General features: G+C 40.6%; 1 protein-coding gene across 1 annotated transcript; it reads right to left on the reverse strand.

Annotated features, from left to right (window-relative positions):
- Positions 1-4,333: 4,333 nt before the first annotated feature.
- On the reverse strand, positions 4,334-11,227 carry LOC133653581 (translocon-associated protein subunit delta-like). The gene is made up of 6 exons (XM_062053009.1): positions 11,062-11,227; positions 10,739-10,857; positions 10,590-10,664; positions 7,972-8,061; positions 7,835-7,900; positions 4,334-4,810 (listed from the first exon to the last, which is right to left on the reverse strand). The coding sequence occupies exons 1-6, from the start codon at positions 11,108-11,110 to the stop codon at positions 4,706-4,708; spliced, it is 504 nt and encodes a 167-aa protein (XP_061908993.1). The 5' UTR covers positions 11,111-11,227; the 3' UTR covers positions 4,334-4,705.

Here is an 11,227-nt window from a genome sequence, read left to right on the forward strand (position 1 = left end):
CCTTTAGCTGAGGTGACTGCACGCAAAAAAAAAAAGATTTACACGTGCTGGGCCCGTGAGTGTGTGTTTATGCAGAAAAAGACAAGAAAAAACTATTCGTACGAGAAAGTCATTGTACTTATTGTACTCTGTTTACAGAACACGATGCACAGTTTACATTAGTGTCATGGGACTGTATGAATAAACAGTTGTTATTAAAACCAAAGACTATTGTCAAAATAAATGTACTGTACATTTTTTGTTAGTGACAAATTGTAAATGCATTATGTTAAATCGATTCACTTCCATGCTAGTGTGCAGTAAAATTGTGGCTCATAGGATATTCTGTAATGTGTTTATGAGGTAACAATAACTAAACCTCATTAGCAGCTTAACCACAGGACTTGAAGCAGCACAACTCCGCTACCGTGTGTTCACTTGTTGTAATTGCACGGCTTGGTGACTCCATGAAAATCCAAGGACATACAGACTATAGTTAGTAACCTGCACTGTAAACACAAATGTGCCGAACAAATCAGCATACATAATTCAAAAACAAATATAAAATGTTAAAGAATAAATAAATCACACTGGCTCACCCAAAATGCTCATTGTTTGTCGAGAATAATTAACCCTCCCGTCTTATCTTTCTAATGACTGTTGAGGTTGATTTGTAATTGTAAGTCCGTTTTGTTTTTATATGAGGCGAATATTTTTTGTTCAAATTGGTTCAATATGGTTGCTACTTAAGTGTTTATTTGCTTAGGAAATTAAATGAATAAAAAGGGAAATATATGTATAAAATAAATGTATACATACCGTTGTATGTTTTAGCATGTGCCGCTAGATGCGTTTTGCTATTTAGCCACGTGACTCTGACCATCCAATCAAGGAACACGTAGTTAATGACGTCATCATCCACCTCCTAAATGGCTGTAATTAGTTCCGGGCCTGACCTTTGTAAATTTCCACGAAGCGAAGTAGATTTTGCTGATTATAAATCAAGTATTTGTTTACAACCTTTAACATTTAACCTTTACACTCGTTTAATCAAATATAGTAGACGTAATGATAGAAAATATGACATACTGTGCTGACTTTGGGAGCCACGATCTCATTTAGTGGGCAATGGGTGAGGGCCGACATCCGGGCAACTGAGCTACATACGGGTTCTTCGAGCCATAGCAACGAGACTGGCGTTGAAAACAAACCGTTGCCATTACTCTTTAACCTGTCGACCTACGCTGGTTAAACCCGTCATTCTGCCTCCAAAATGCCGAAAAACTGTGTTGTTTTTGGTTGTGCTAACCACAACTGGAAACAGGGAAAACAAAGGTTGTATTTTGTTCTGCCAAAGCGCGATAAAAGCCCACAGAGACGAGACAAATGGCTCGCAGCTTTACACCGGGAAAACGAAGACGGTTCTCACTGGAGTCCCCCAAAGTCCCGGGTCGTGTGTTCGGATCACTTCGTTTCTGGTAAATATAAGGAACAAAAATCCACCTTCTTAACCACAACTTGGCTATACCGTCCGTGCTAATGTTGTACTTGTTGAATTTTTACCTTATAACGTTCGACAGCTGAAGTTGTTGTTGTACAAAAATAACATGCGGTATATACTATATAGTCTATAGCCTAGCTAGCTATTTTCGAAAACCGGACAACGAGAGGATACCAAAGGCAGCGCTAAGATGGACACCACCGGGAAAACGTAAGCCAGGGCGGCCAAAGAACACCTGGCGAAGAACAGTTGTACTTAAACAAAACATGTAGCCCTCAAATCTCTCAATATTTTATACACTAACACTTGATCTTGTTGTTGATAACTTCCGCGTCTCTTTCTTAGTAGCGCGCAGGCTAAGCTAACTAGCAAGCTAAGCTAAGCCTGAGAAGCTTTAAAGTTCACTGGGACGAGTCTGACGCAAATAATACATTTTCGTTTTTTCACACGATATGCGAATAAGTAAAAATGCGTAAATGAAGGATTTAACGCCGACTTCCAAGCCACAACGCTCGTTAAATGCTTTTTCTGTCAATGCTGTGTTCGCTGTGAGCTGGTTTGTTTTCAACGAATTCCCGGTTGCTAGGGGATTGGTAGGCGGAAGTGACGTAGGTCCGCCCTCACCCATATTATTGTAATATCAGATTTTTCCATTCATTATTTTTAGTTTCGGCGGTAACTAGTAATCTAACGCGTTATTTTTTTATATACAGTAACTCAGTTACCGTTACTGCATGATGCGTTACTGCGTTATTTTTATGTAGTATCGGCTAGAAACTGAAGATCTGAGTGTGTTTTATTGGAGCGCTCCGGTGGAAAAGAAGAGGCGTGCTTTCCCCCACCCACAGAAAGCACGCCTCCCCGCACTTTACCCGGAAGAGGGTCTTTACAGCTGAGGGTGAATGACGAGCCCGGCGGTTTGTTGCAACTTTGTGACTTTATTGCACGCAGCCATCCAGCAAGCTAGAGCACCTACACGCAGGGGCGCCGAAAAGGGGGGTAAAGGAGACGGATTCTAGGGGCCCATGATGGAGGGGGGCCCAGAGAGGCCCCTAATGATGATGAAATTATAATACAGAAAAAATAATGACACTAAGTTATTAACTAACATATAATCACACATGTTTTATTTTCCATGTCCTGGTAACAATACCTTTATTTGTTTTGGAAGCATCAACACCTGCAGGGCCCTCCCTCCCCCCCTCTATTTACGTAAAATGGTTCAGTCCGACTGGATCAGCTGCAGGTAGAGCACCTGCGATTTGTGACAGACAGCGCCACAGCGGGCAAAGCGGAGGAGACAGCAGTATGCCTAAAAAATCAGGCAGCCAAAAAAGAAAGGAAAAGAAAATAAGAGAGGAGAAGGAGATGAAGGGTCGACAATATGTCACCCAATATTTCCAAAAAAAGGTGGGTTTGTTAGTTGTGGTGGAAAGTTATGCATATTAACTTTGGCCCTGTCTGTGGTAATAAGCTAGCTCACTTTTCTCACCATGTTAGCTCAAGAAAACTCTGGATTTTTACATTTTACTGCTATATTACTTAAATAATCAATCCAGTCAAACATTTATCAAGCTGTTCTCATTCAATAATGTCATGGAAGATTTTATTTCCAATTTAAGAATCAGTGGTGCAGCAAATAAATGACTCAAAATGAATTCCATTGTATTCAGAGTGCTCAGTTCTTCCCCTACTGTACATGTAAACTGTGATGCTGTTCTTCTTTCAAAAATATGGTAATGATAGTCAAAAATACCATTTAAATGCATAATTGTATGTAAAATAGCATCAAAAAATGTTGCCGCTGTGTTGGGGGCCCTGTACAGATTCTTTTCATGGGGCCCAAAATCCCTAGTGGCGCCCCTGCCTACACCACTCACTGTCGCCGCTCCCTCACCTCTCTCGCCCACTCACTCACTGACGTCACTCACCTCTCATGCTGTCATATCTTAAAGGGCCACACACACACACGCTACTCTCATAACTAACAAGACATCATGGCGAAGCCAGAAGTCGAGTTTTTTAACATGGAGACATTCTCAATACTTTTTTGTCGAGCACAAAGAAAATAACATTTTAGTTAAATGTAAGTTGTGTCTTGGATCAAAGATCCTATCTACTTAGAGTTAAAGTTAAAGTGCCATTATGTTGCAGCTATTTAAAATAGTTTTGTCAATTTTTTCTGGCCTGAAATAAATTGGCCCTTTGAAACATATCTTTGTCTTTGTGTGTTGTATGTAGACCACATTGCTTTCTGAGTTCAGTGATGCAAATGCATGTCAAGTTGATCAACAGATTGTATTATTCTCCAGTGCAATAAAAGTACTGAAATGAAGGCTAAAAGGGCATTAATGGGAGCCTTAAAAAAAAGGGGGAAAAAAGAAGTAACTAAATAGTTACTTTTCACAGTAACGCATTACTTTTTGGTGTAAGTAACTGAGTTACTTTTGAAATAAAGTAACTAGTAATTGTAACTAGTTACTGGTTTTCAGTAACTAACCCAACACTGTGGATGACAATGCTAAAAAAAAAGTAGGCTAAATATGTTTAATGTATTTAGAAAAAAAACTCAAACTTGACACATGATGTGGCAAGGGACAATAGTATTTGATTTTTAGTAATACAAGTACATTTCTTCATCTGGTCTTGTTTTTGTTTTCTCCTCTGACTGTACTGTCATTGCTGTGCTTTTTAGTCACTATACACTGTAGTTTACATGGCAGCCACATCAGCAAAACTAAAGAGGAACTCAATGAGATGAATAAATCCTGCAGCTCGTTTTGGAAACAAAGATATCAGTGGCGATGCTAGTGTGCTAATGGTCTGGAAAAAAACAATACATTAGACAGGAAGGAAAAACAAGCCATTTATTGGTTCTGAAGAACTGCCATCAAATTGCTCTGCTACATGTGTAAGGTTTGATCTCTCTGTGCCTCTCTTGTCCATCAAAGCACAATGTGGCCTGGGCCTTATGAGGCAGCACCAAATACATGTATCATTATTTATGAAGGGTCCAGGTTTAGAAAAAAACAATTACAAATGTCTGAAGATACAAACCTGATGTCCCTGATTTAAAAAAAAAAACATCATACAAAGACTTGTCAACCAATCCTCAGCCCAAAGCAGGGAAAAACTTATTTCAAGACGTGCCATTAATGTTGTTGTGGAGCTGCGCCAGTAGTCAGTCTTTAATGATCCAGAGGGTCAAAAAGTAACTGGATCTGTTTATGCTTGGATGGTGTTCTTGGCACTAAAGGCCAAGTAGTAGACCAGGATGCCGATAAGAGCTGCTACCACCTCTGTGGACACCCATGGACCGTTCCACGCCCCCTGAAGGGAGTGACACAACAAGAGAAGTACATATGAGGCATAAGTAGGGATGGGAATCGAGAACCAGTTCTTATTTAGTACTGGTTCCTGGTGTAACAAATCATTGGAATCTCTTCCCAATTTTTCAAGCAATTCCGTTAAGGTTCCTGCAGGCGGGAAAGACGTCATTATGCAACGTATCAGGCAGCAACATGGTGCCCAGGCAGTAGAAACGCTCCTAAGTTTGGCTACATTTTACAAGAAAAGATTACAACAGCACTACTTGTAATACTTGCAAGGTTGCCATTTCATCAAGAGGAAGACATACAAACAATATGCTGAAACATTTGAACACACAGCATGCAACAACTATAAAGGAGTGTTGTTTTTGAACCGCGTCAATCTCATCCCAGCAGCAATCATCTGGCGTTTATACAAGTACTAACTATAATGTCAATGTCTGTTTATTTGAAATGAACGCCTTCTCATTTAGATGAGCATGACTAAAGACTGATCCTGACTGGTTTCGAGGCAAAAGAGAGGTCTACGGTACGATACCTCTCTCCTTTTATCACGGCAGGGAAGAGTAGACTCAGGCCAGGATGAACAAATGTCACCAAGCAGTGACCAAGTTTGTTGACCTAAGCTTGCACACATTTGCCACAGTGCTCCTGATTTTTGGTAGGTGAACGTTCAATTGTAGTCAGAAAAAAAGTTGTATGTTTTCCTCCAACCAGATTTTCACCAAGTCATATAATACAGGTGGAACTAAAACAATGGGAATATCGTGTAAAAGTACATTAATGTCAGCAATTCAACTTCAAATGTGAAACTAATATGTGATATGAACTCATGACATGCAAAGCGAGATATGTCAGTTTGGGAAAAACGCACATTTCCTGAGATTTTGAATTTAAGGTTTTTAAAAGCTCTAAGCCATAATCATCAAAATAATATCAGAAGAAGCCTTCAAATATTTTGAGTTGCATGCTATAAGTCTGTCATGTATTAGTTTCATCTTGTAAATCAAAACAACCTTTGCATGATATTTTGATTTTTGCAGTTTCACCTGCATATTTTCGAGGAAGATTCTTTACATTCTTGTGTAATTTTCACATGTTTTATTTTGTAAATTCTACAGAAGAATATTTATTTCTTATATTTATTTTCTTTTTTTTTTATATGCTACGTGTACGCATGTACTTTTTTTTGGAATTTTGCCTATCGTTCACAATCTTGAGAGAAAAGAACAGACGTATTTTTTTAAAGGATTTTAAAGAGGATAAACGCTTGCAAGATACGGCTAATAGGAGTTATTGTTGGAGCCTTCAAAGCTCTCCAAAACAATATCAAAACCCTCCACCAAAGTTTTACAAAACCCAAAACCAGTTAAGTTGGCAAGTTGTGCAATTCGTAAATAAAAACAATACAATGATTTGCAAATCCTTTTCAACTTATATTCAATTGAATAGACTGTAAAGACAAGATATTTAATGTTCGAACTGAGAAACAATTTATTTTTGCTAATCATCATTAATTTAAAATTTAATGGCATCAACACGTTGCAAAAAAGTTGGCACAGGGGCATTGTTACCACTGTGTAACATGGCCTTTCCTTTTAACAACACTCAGTAAATGTTTGGGAACTCAGGAGACAAATATTTGAAGCTTTTCAGGTGGAATTATTTCCTATTCTTGCTTGATGTGCAGCTTAAATTGTTCAACAGTCTACGTTGTGGTATTTGACGCTTCATATTGCGCCACACATTTTCAATGGGAGACACGTCTGGACTACAGGCAGGCCAGTCTAGAACCCGCATTCTTTTACTACAAAGCCACGCTGTTGTAACACGTGCAGAATGTGGCTTTGCATTATCTTGCTAAAATACGCAGGGGCGTCCATGAAAAAGACGTTTCTTGGATGGCAACAAATGTTCCTCCAAAACCTGTAAGTACCTTTCAGCATTAACGGTGCCTTCACAGATGTGTAAGTTACCCATGCCTTGGGCACTAATACACCCCCATACCATCACAGATGCTGGCTTTTGAACTTTGCGCTTATAACAGTCCGGATGGTTCTTTTTCTCTTTGGTCCGGAGGAGACGACATCCACAGTTTCCAAAAACAATTTCAAATGTGGACTCGTCAGACCACAGGACACTTTTACACTTTGCATCAGTCCATCTTAGATGAGCTCAGGCTCAGCGAAGTCGGCAGCATCTCTGGGTGTTGTTGATAAATGGCTTTCGCTTTGCATAGTAGTTTTAATTTGCATTTACAGATGTAGCGACAAACTGTAGTTACTGACAGTGGTTTTCTGAAGTGTTCCTCAGCCCATGTGGTGATATCCTTTACACACTGATGTCGCTTTTTGATGCAGTACCACCAGAAGGATCGAAGGTCACTGGCATTCAATGTTGGTTTTTGGCCATGCAGTGATTTCTCCAGATTCTGAGAACCTTTTCAATCCCTAAATTCCTTGCAATAGCTCGTTGAGAAATGTTGATCTTTAACTGTTCGACAAATTGCTCGCGTATTTGTTCACAAAGTGGTGACCCTCACCCACTCCTTGTTTGTGAATGGCTGCTGTTATAACCAATCATGGCACCCATCTGTTCCTAATTAGCCTGTTCACCTGTGGGATGTTCCAAATAAGTGTTGCTCCCACTAGCTGCATTGCTAGCCACCAAGAACAAGCCAATTTCTATATTTTAGAATGCAAAAATAAAAACATTTTAAAAATTGTTTTGTCTCTCATAAGGATTGTGAACGATAGTCAAAAGTAAAAAAAAAGGTGCAGTTCCCCTTGAAGACCTCACTGTAGGCTTTTATAAGGTCATGTTACCTCTAAAATAAACACAATGTATGCTAATTCCCCTTTTTGGTGTCTTTTTTTCCCCAAATAAGAATCAATAAGAGAAATTATAAAGAACCGAATCGTTAAACAGAATCGAAAGTTGAATCACAACCCGAAAAATCGTATCATTTTCCATCCCTCGTCATAAAGATTGAGGCTAAATGGTCGCAGCATGAGAAGGCACTCACCCTGTGGTCAACGTTGACTGAGAATAGCGGTTGAATGGCGTTAACGTCTTCATTGTTTCTCTGCGCCTAAACACACATAATTAAAAAATTAAACTTGTTATTGCAAAATTAGCTGTGTGGCAAAATATGGAACTAACCTTGCGCAGGGCACTGTAGGACTCCTCATCAAAGAACTTGACTTGGTAAGTGCCAGAGCTGGCCTGTTTGTGAGGAAGACTCCAGGAGACCTAAGGGAAGAGGAACAAACACTTAAAAGTCAACACAAGGCCTGGGCTGATAACACACTTTGCTCAATGATATATTGTTCCACACATTATTGTCGATAAACAATGTTGTCAGCATTATTTTGGGCACAATTTAAACACTAAGGTACAGTAATCATAATAATGCATGTAAAATATTGAACGGTTGGAAAAATCGGATTGGGTGGTTTGTTTTTCGTTGTCATCCTTTTTTCTAACAAATTCAGCATACTGGCTTGTTTGTCCATGTTGATGGGCTCATTTTGTTAATTCGGTTTGGAGCCCAAATATTCCCGCACAGGGACATTAGGCTTAGCAATAATCTTTTTTCCACCTAACTTTTGTTATTTGGCAGTGCTTCTACCAAGCAATGAACCAGGCTGTCTATGCATAGATTGCAGAAAGATGACAAGAGGGTTCAATGCATTTATACCATGTGATGCACTAAGTGAACCCTCTCGCACCCTGATTGAAAGCGACAGATGAAGAAAATACACAAACAATTGGACATGGCAATTTATCAATTATCTGCGCCACGCCGTCCCTGGCTCAGTTGGGAGACTGGCCGTGCCAGCAACCTGAGGGTTCCTGGTTCGATCCCCACCTTCTACCAACCTCGTCACGTCCGTTGTGTTCTTGAGCAAGACACTTCACCCTTGCTCCTGGTTAGGGCCTTGCATGGCAGCTCCCGCCATCAGTGTGTGAATGTGTGTGTGAATGGGGAAATAGTGTCAAAGCGCTTTGAGTACATTAAGGTAGAAAAGCGCTATACAAGTATAACCCTTTTACCATTTACCATTATCTGTTGAAGAGGTTCATTTAGCCTACTAATGTGTATTTATAAGTGTTTGATTTATATAGGCTAGTAAGGTAAAGTTTTGTACCTGACAAGTTTCAGCTATCTTGCTTCTGCAGCCTTCATCAGAGGCGTCACGTGATGTTAGCGTGACGTCATCTGTGACGTGTTATACGGATTGTTCCATCCCACCTGAAGTGGTGGGCTGGCGGTATCCCTTGGTGAGATGGAACAATGTCTGTTGTGATTTCCCTTCCTGGTTCCATGACCCGCCCTGTGTTGCCTCTGATTGGCCTGTGCCTAATGTTTTGCCCTGATGTCAACCAATCGTGACTCATCATAGTACACAATCAACCAATCATGGATGTCCTTATACGTGCAAGCACATCTTGGAAGGAGGAATGGTAGGGTGTGCTGAGAGGGAGTGGGAAGCGGGGGAGAATCAAGGAACACAACAAATAAGCGGTGTTTGGTCATTTTAACGTGAAATAAATTATATCGATATTACGATATTTTCTTAGTTCATATCTTGTTTAAAAATATATCGGTATATCGCCCAGCCCTGTTATACACTATACCAGTGGTCCCCAGCCTTTTTTGCACCACGGACCGGTTTAATGTAGGCATTATTTTCAGGGACCGGCTTTCCACTTATGCCAGATAAAAATACAGCAAAAATAAGTGCATGGAAAATACAACTCACTATAACGCTGAATTAGTGGGAGCCCTGGGCTTGTTTCTCTGCAATGAGATGCAGATGGAAATCAGCCTTTGGCTACAATCTGTCACATTTATATTTTATATGTTCATTAATGTGCACTGTATCATGTCACAAAGCTATAACAAATGGCAACTTACTATGAGGAGTATTATTGTACATCTATAAACAAGCTTATTGCTGTGTCTAGTGGGACAGGCGAAAGGATACTTGCCAACCTTGAGACCTCCGAATTCCGGAGATGGGGCCGGGCGGGTTAGCGGGGGGGTGTATATATTTTCAAGTATTTCTTTATAATATGTATATATATATATATATATATAAATAATCCGTTCATGAATGAGTATATCCGTTCGTCCACCGTGTTCAATGGAGAAGTTTGATCTACAAAATTTGCAGGCAGCATACCCCTTCCCCTTCGAGCTGTCCTGGATGAACTGAAATTATTTTTTCCAATCATTTTCGAACTTGCAAGCGTACTTCTTCTTCTTACTCGACGTCGCCTTGTCTCTTCTACGTTCTTCTGCTTCGTCTCTGTTATGTTTGTGGACATTACTACTTGCCGTAGTTTTGAAGCAATGCATGATGGGAATCCGGATGTTGTGTGTCAATGTATTAACGTGCCGGCTGGAATAAACACACGCTGAGAAATAGCTCCGTGCCTGCCTACTTTATGGGTTATAGATAAACCTACGGATAACGGAGACATATATAATAGTCTCCTTTTCAGGTGAGAGAGGATGCTAAAAGCAGTACCTTTAAGGCACGCCCCCAATATTGTTGTCCAGGTGGAAATCGGGAGAAAGGTTGCCCCGGGAGATTTTCGGGAGGGGCACTGAAATTCGGGAGTCTCCCGGGAAAATCGGGAGGGTTGGCAAGTATGGGCGAAAGTTGAGTCGGAGAAAATGCAGTCCTTTATTAATTATTTAATGTTTCTTTGCGGCCCGGTAGCAAATGCGTCACGAACCGGTGGTTGGGGACCACTGCACTATACAGTACCTGGTATTTGCCAACATCTTGGCCTCTGGTCACAGGGAACTGTCTTCCACTGACATCGGCATACAGTGTGACACTCTGCAGAGGAGCACAGTAATTAACAACAATAACTTTTATTAAGAATGTGTTCCACATGTGGACACAGTTGTTACCTGAGCTCCGTTGGCACAGACCAGGCTGAGCTCCACGATGAACACAGACTCTGCAGAGATAACTGCGTCCGACGTGGTGTAGGCCGACGGGGTGATAGTCGGGTCGGTGCAGCTCTCGCCTGTCGCCACAGTTACAGAGTAAATACAATGAGTACAGTAAAAATAGCATTTACACACGTTTGGCCAGTCGAATATCCAAGATGTGCGGTGTAGGTTCATGTGTGGCTTTAATTAGCTAGTAGCAAATAACTAGCTTAAATAGCAAGAAGAAGCTAGAGCTTTACAAACAGAGCGTTTACGCTAAATATATTCTTTAAACCTACCCGAGCAGGCAACCACCAACAGGAAGATAAAGGCAGCTATCCGGAACATCTTGGTTTTGAGACTTTATATCTGTTCAAGTGCAGCTCCTATGAAGTACTGCTCCTGGTTGGCTGACTGCTAGCAAGGCAAAGGAAGTCCACATCAGCTCACCGTGGCGATGTCACT

The sequence above is a fragment of the Entelurus aequoreus genome, linkage group LG07, assembly GCF_033978785.1.
Source record: "Entelurus aequoreus isolate RoL-2023_Sb linkage group LG07, RoL_Eaeq_v1.1, whole genome shotgun sequence".
NCBI classification, from domain to species: domain Eukaryota; kingdom Metazoa; phylum Chordata; class Actinopteri; order Syngnathiformes; family Syngnathidae; genus Entelurus; species Entelurus aequoreus.

What these genes read in the sequence shown, in the direction of transcription:
- LOC133653581 (XM_062053009.1), bottom strand. Translation starts at nt 11,110, where the DNA reads ATGTTCCGGATAGCTGCCTTTATCTTCCTGTTGGTGGTTGCCTGCTCG. An exon ending in TCTGTGCCAACGGAGCTCAG is followed by an intron (nt 10,665 to 10,738) that starts GTAACAACTGTG and finishes GCTCCTCTGCAG; the next exon opens with AGTGTCACACTGTATGCCGA. An exon ending in AAGATGTTGGCAAATACCAG is followed by an intron (nt 8,062 to 10,589) that starts GTACTGTATAGT and finishes CTCTTCCCTTAG; the next exon opens with GTCTCCTGGAGTCTTCCTCA.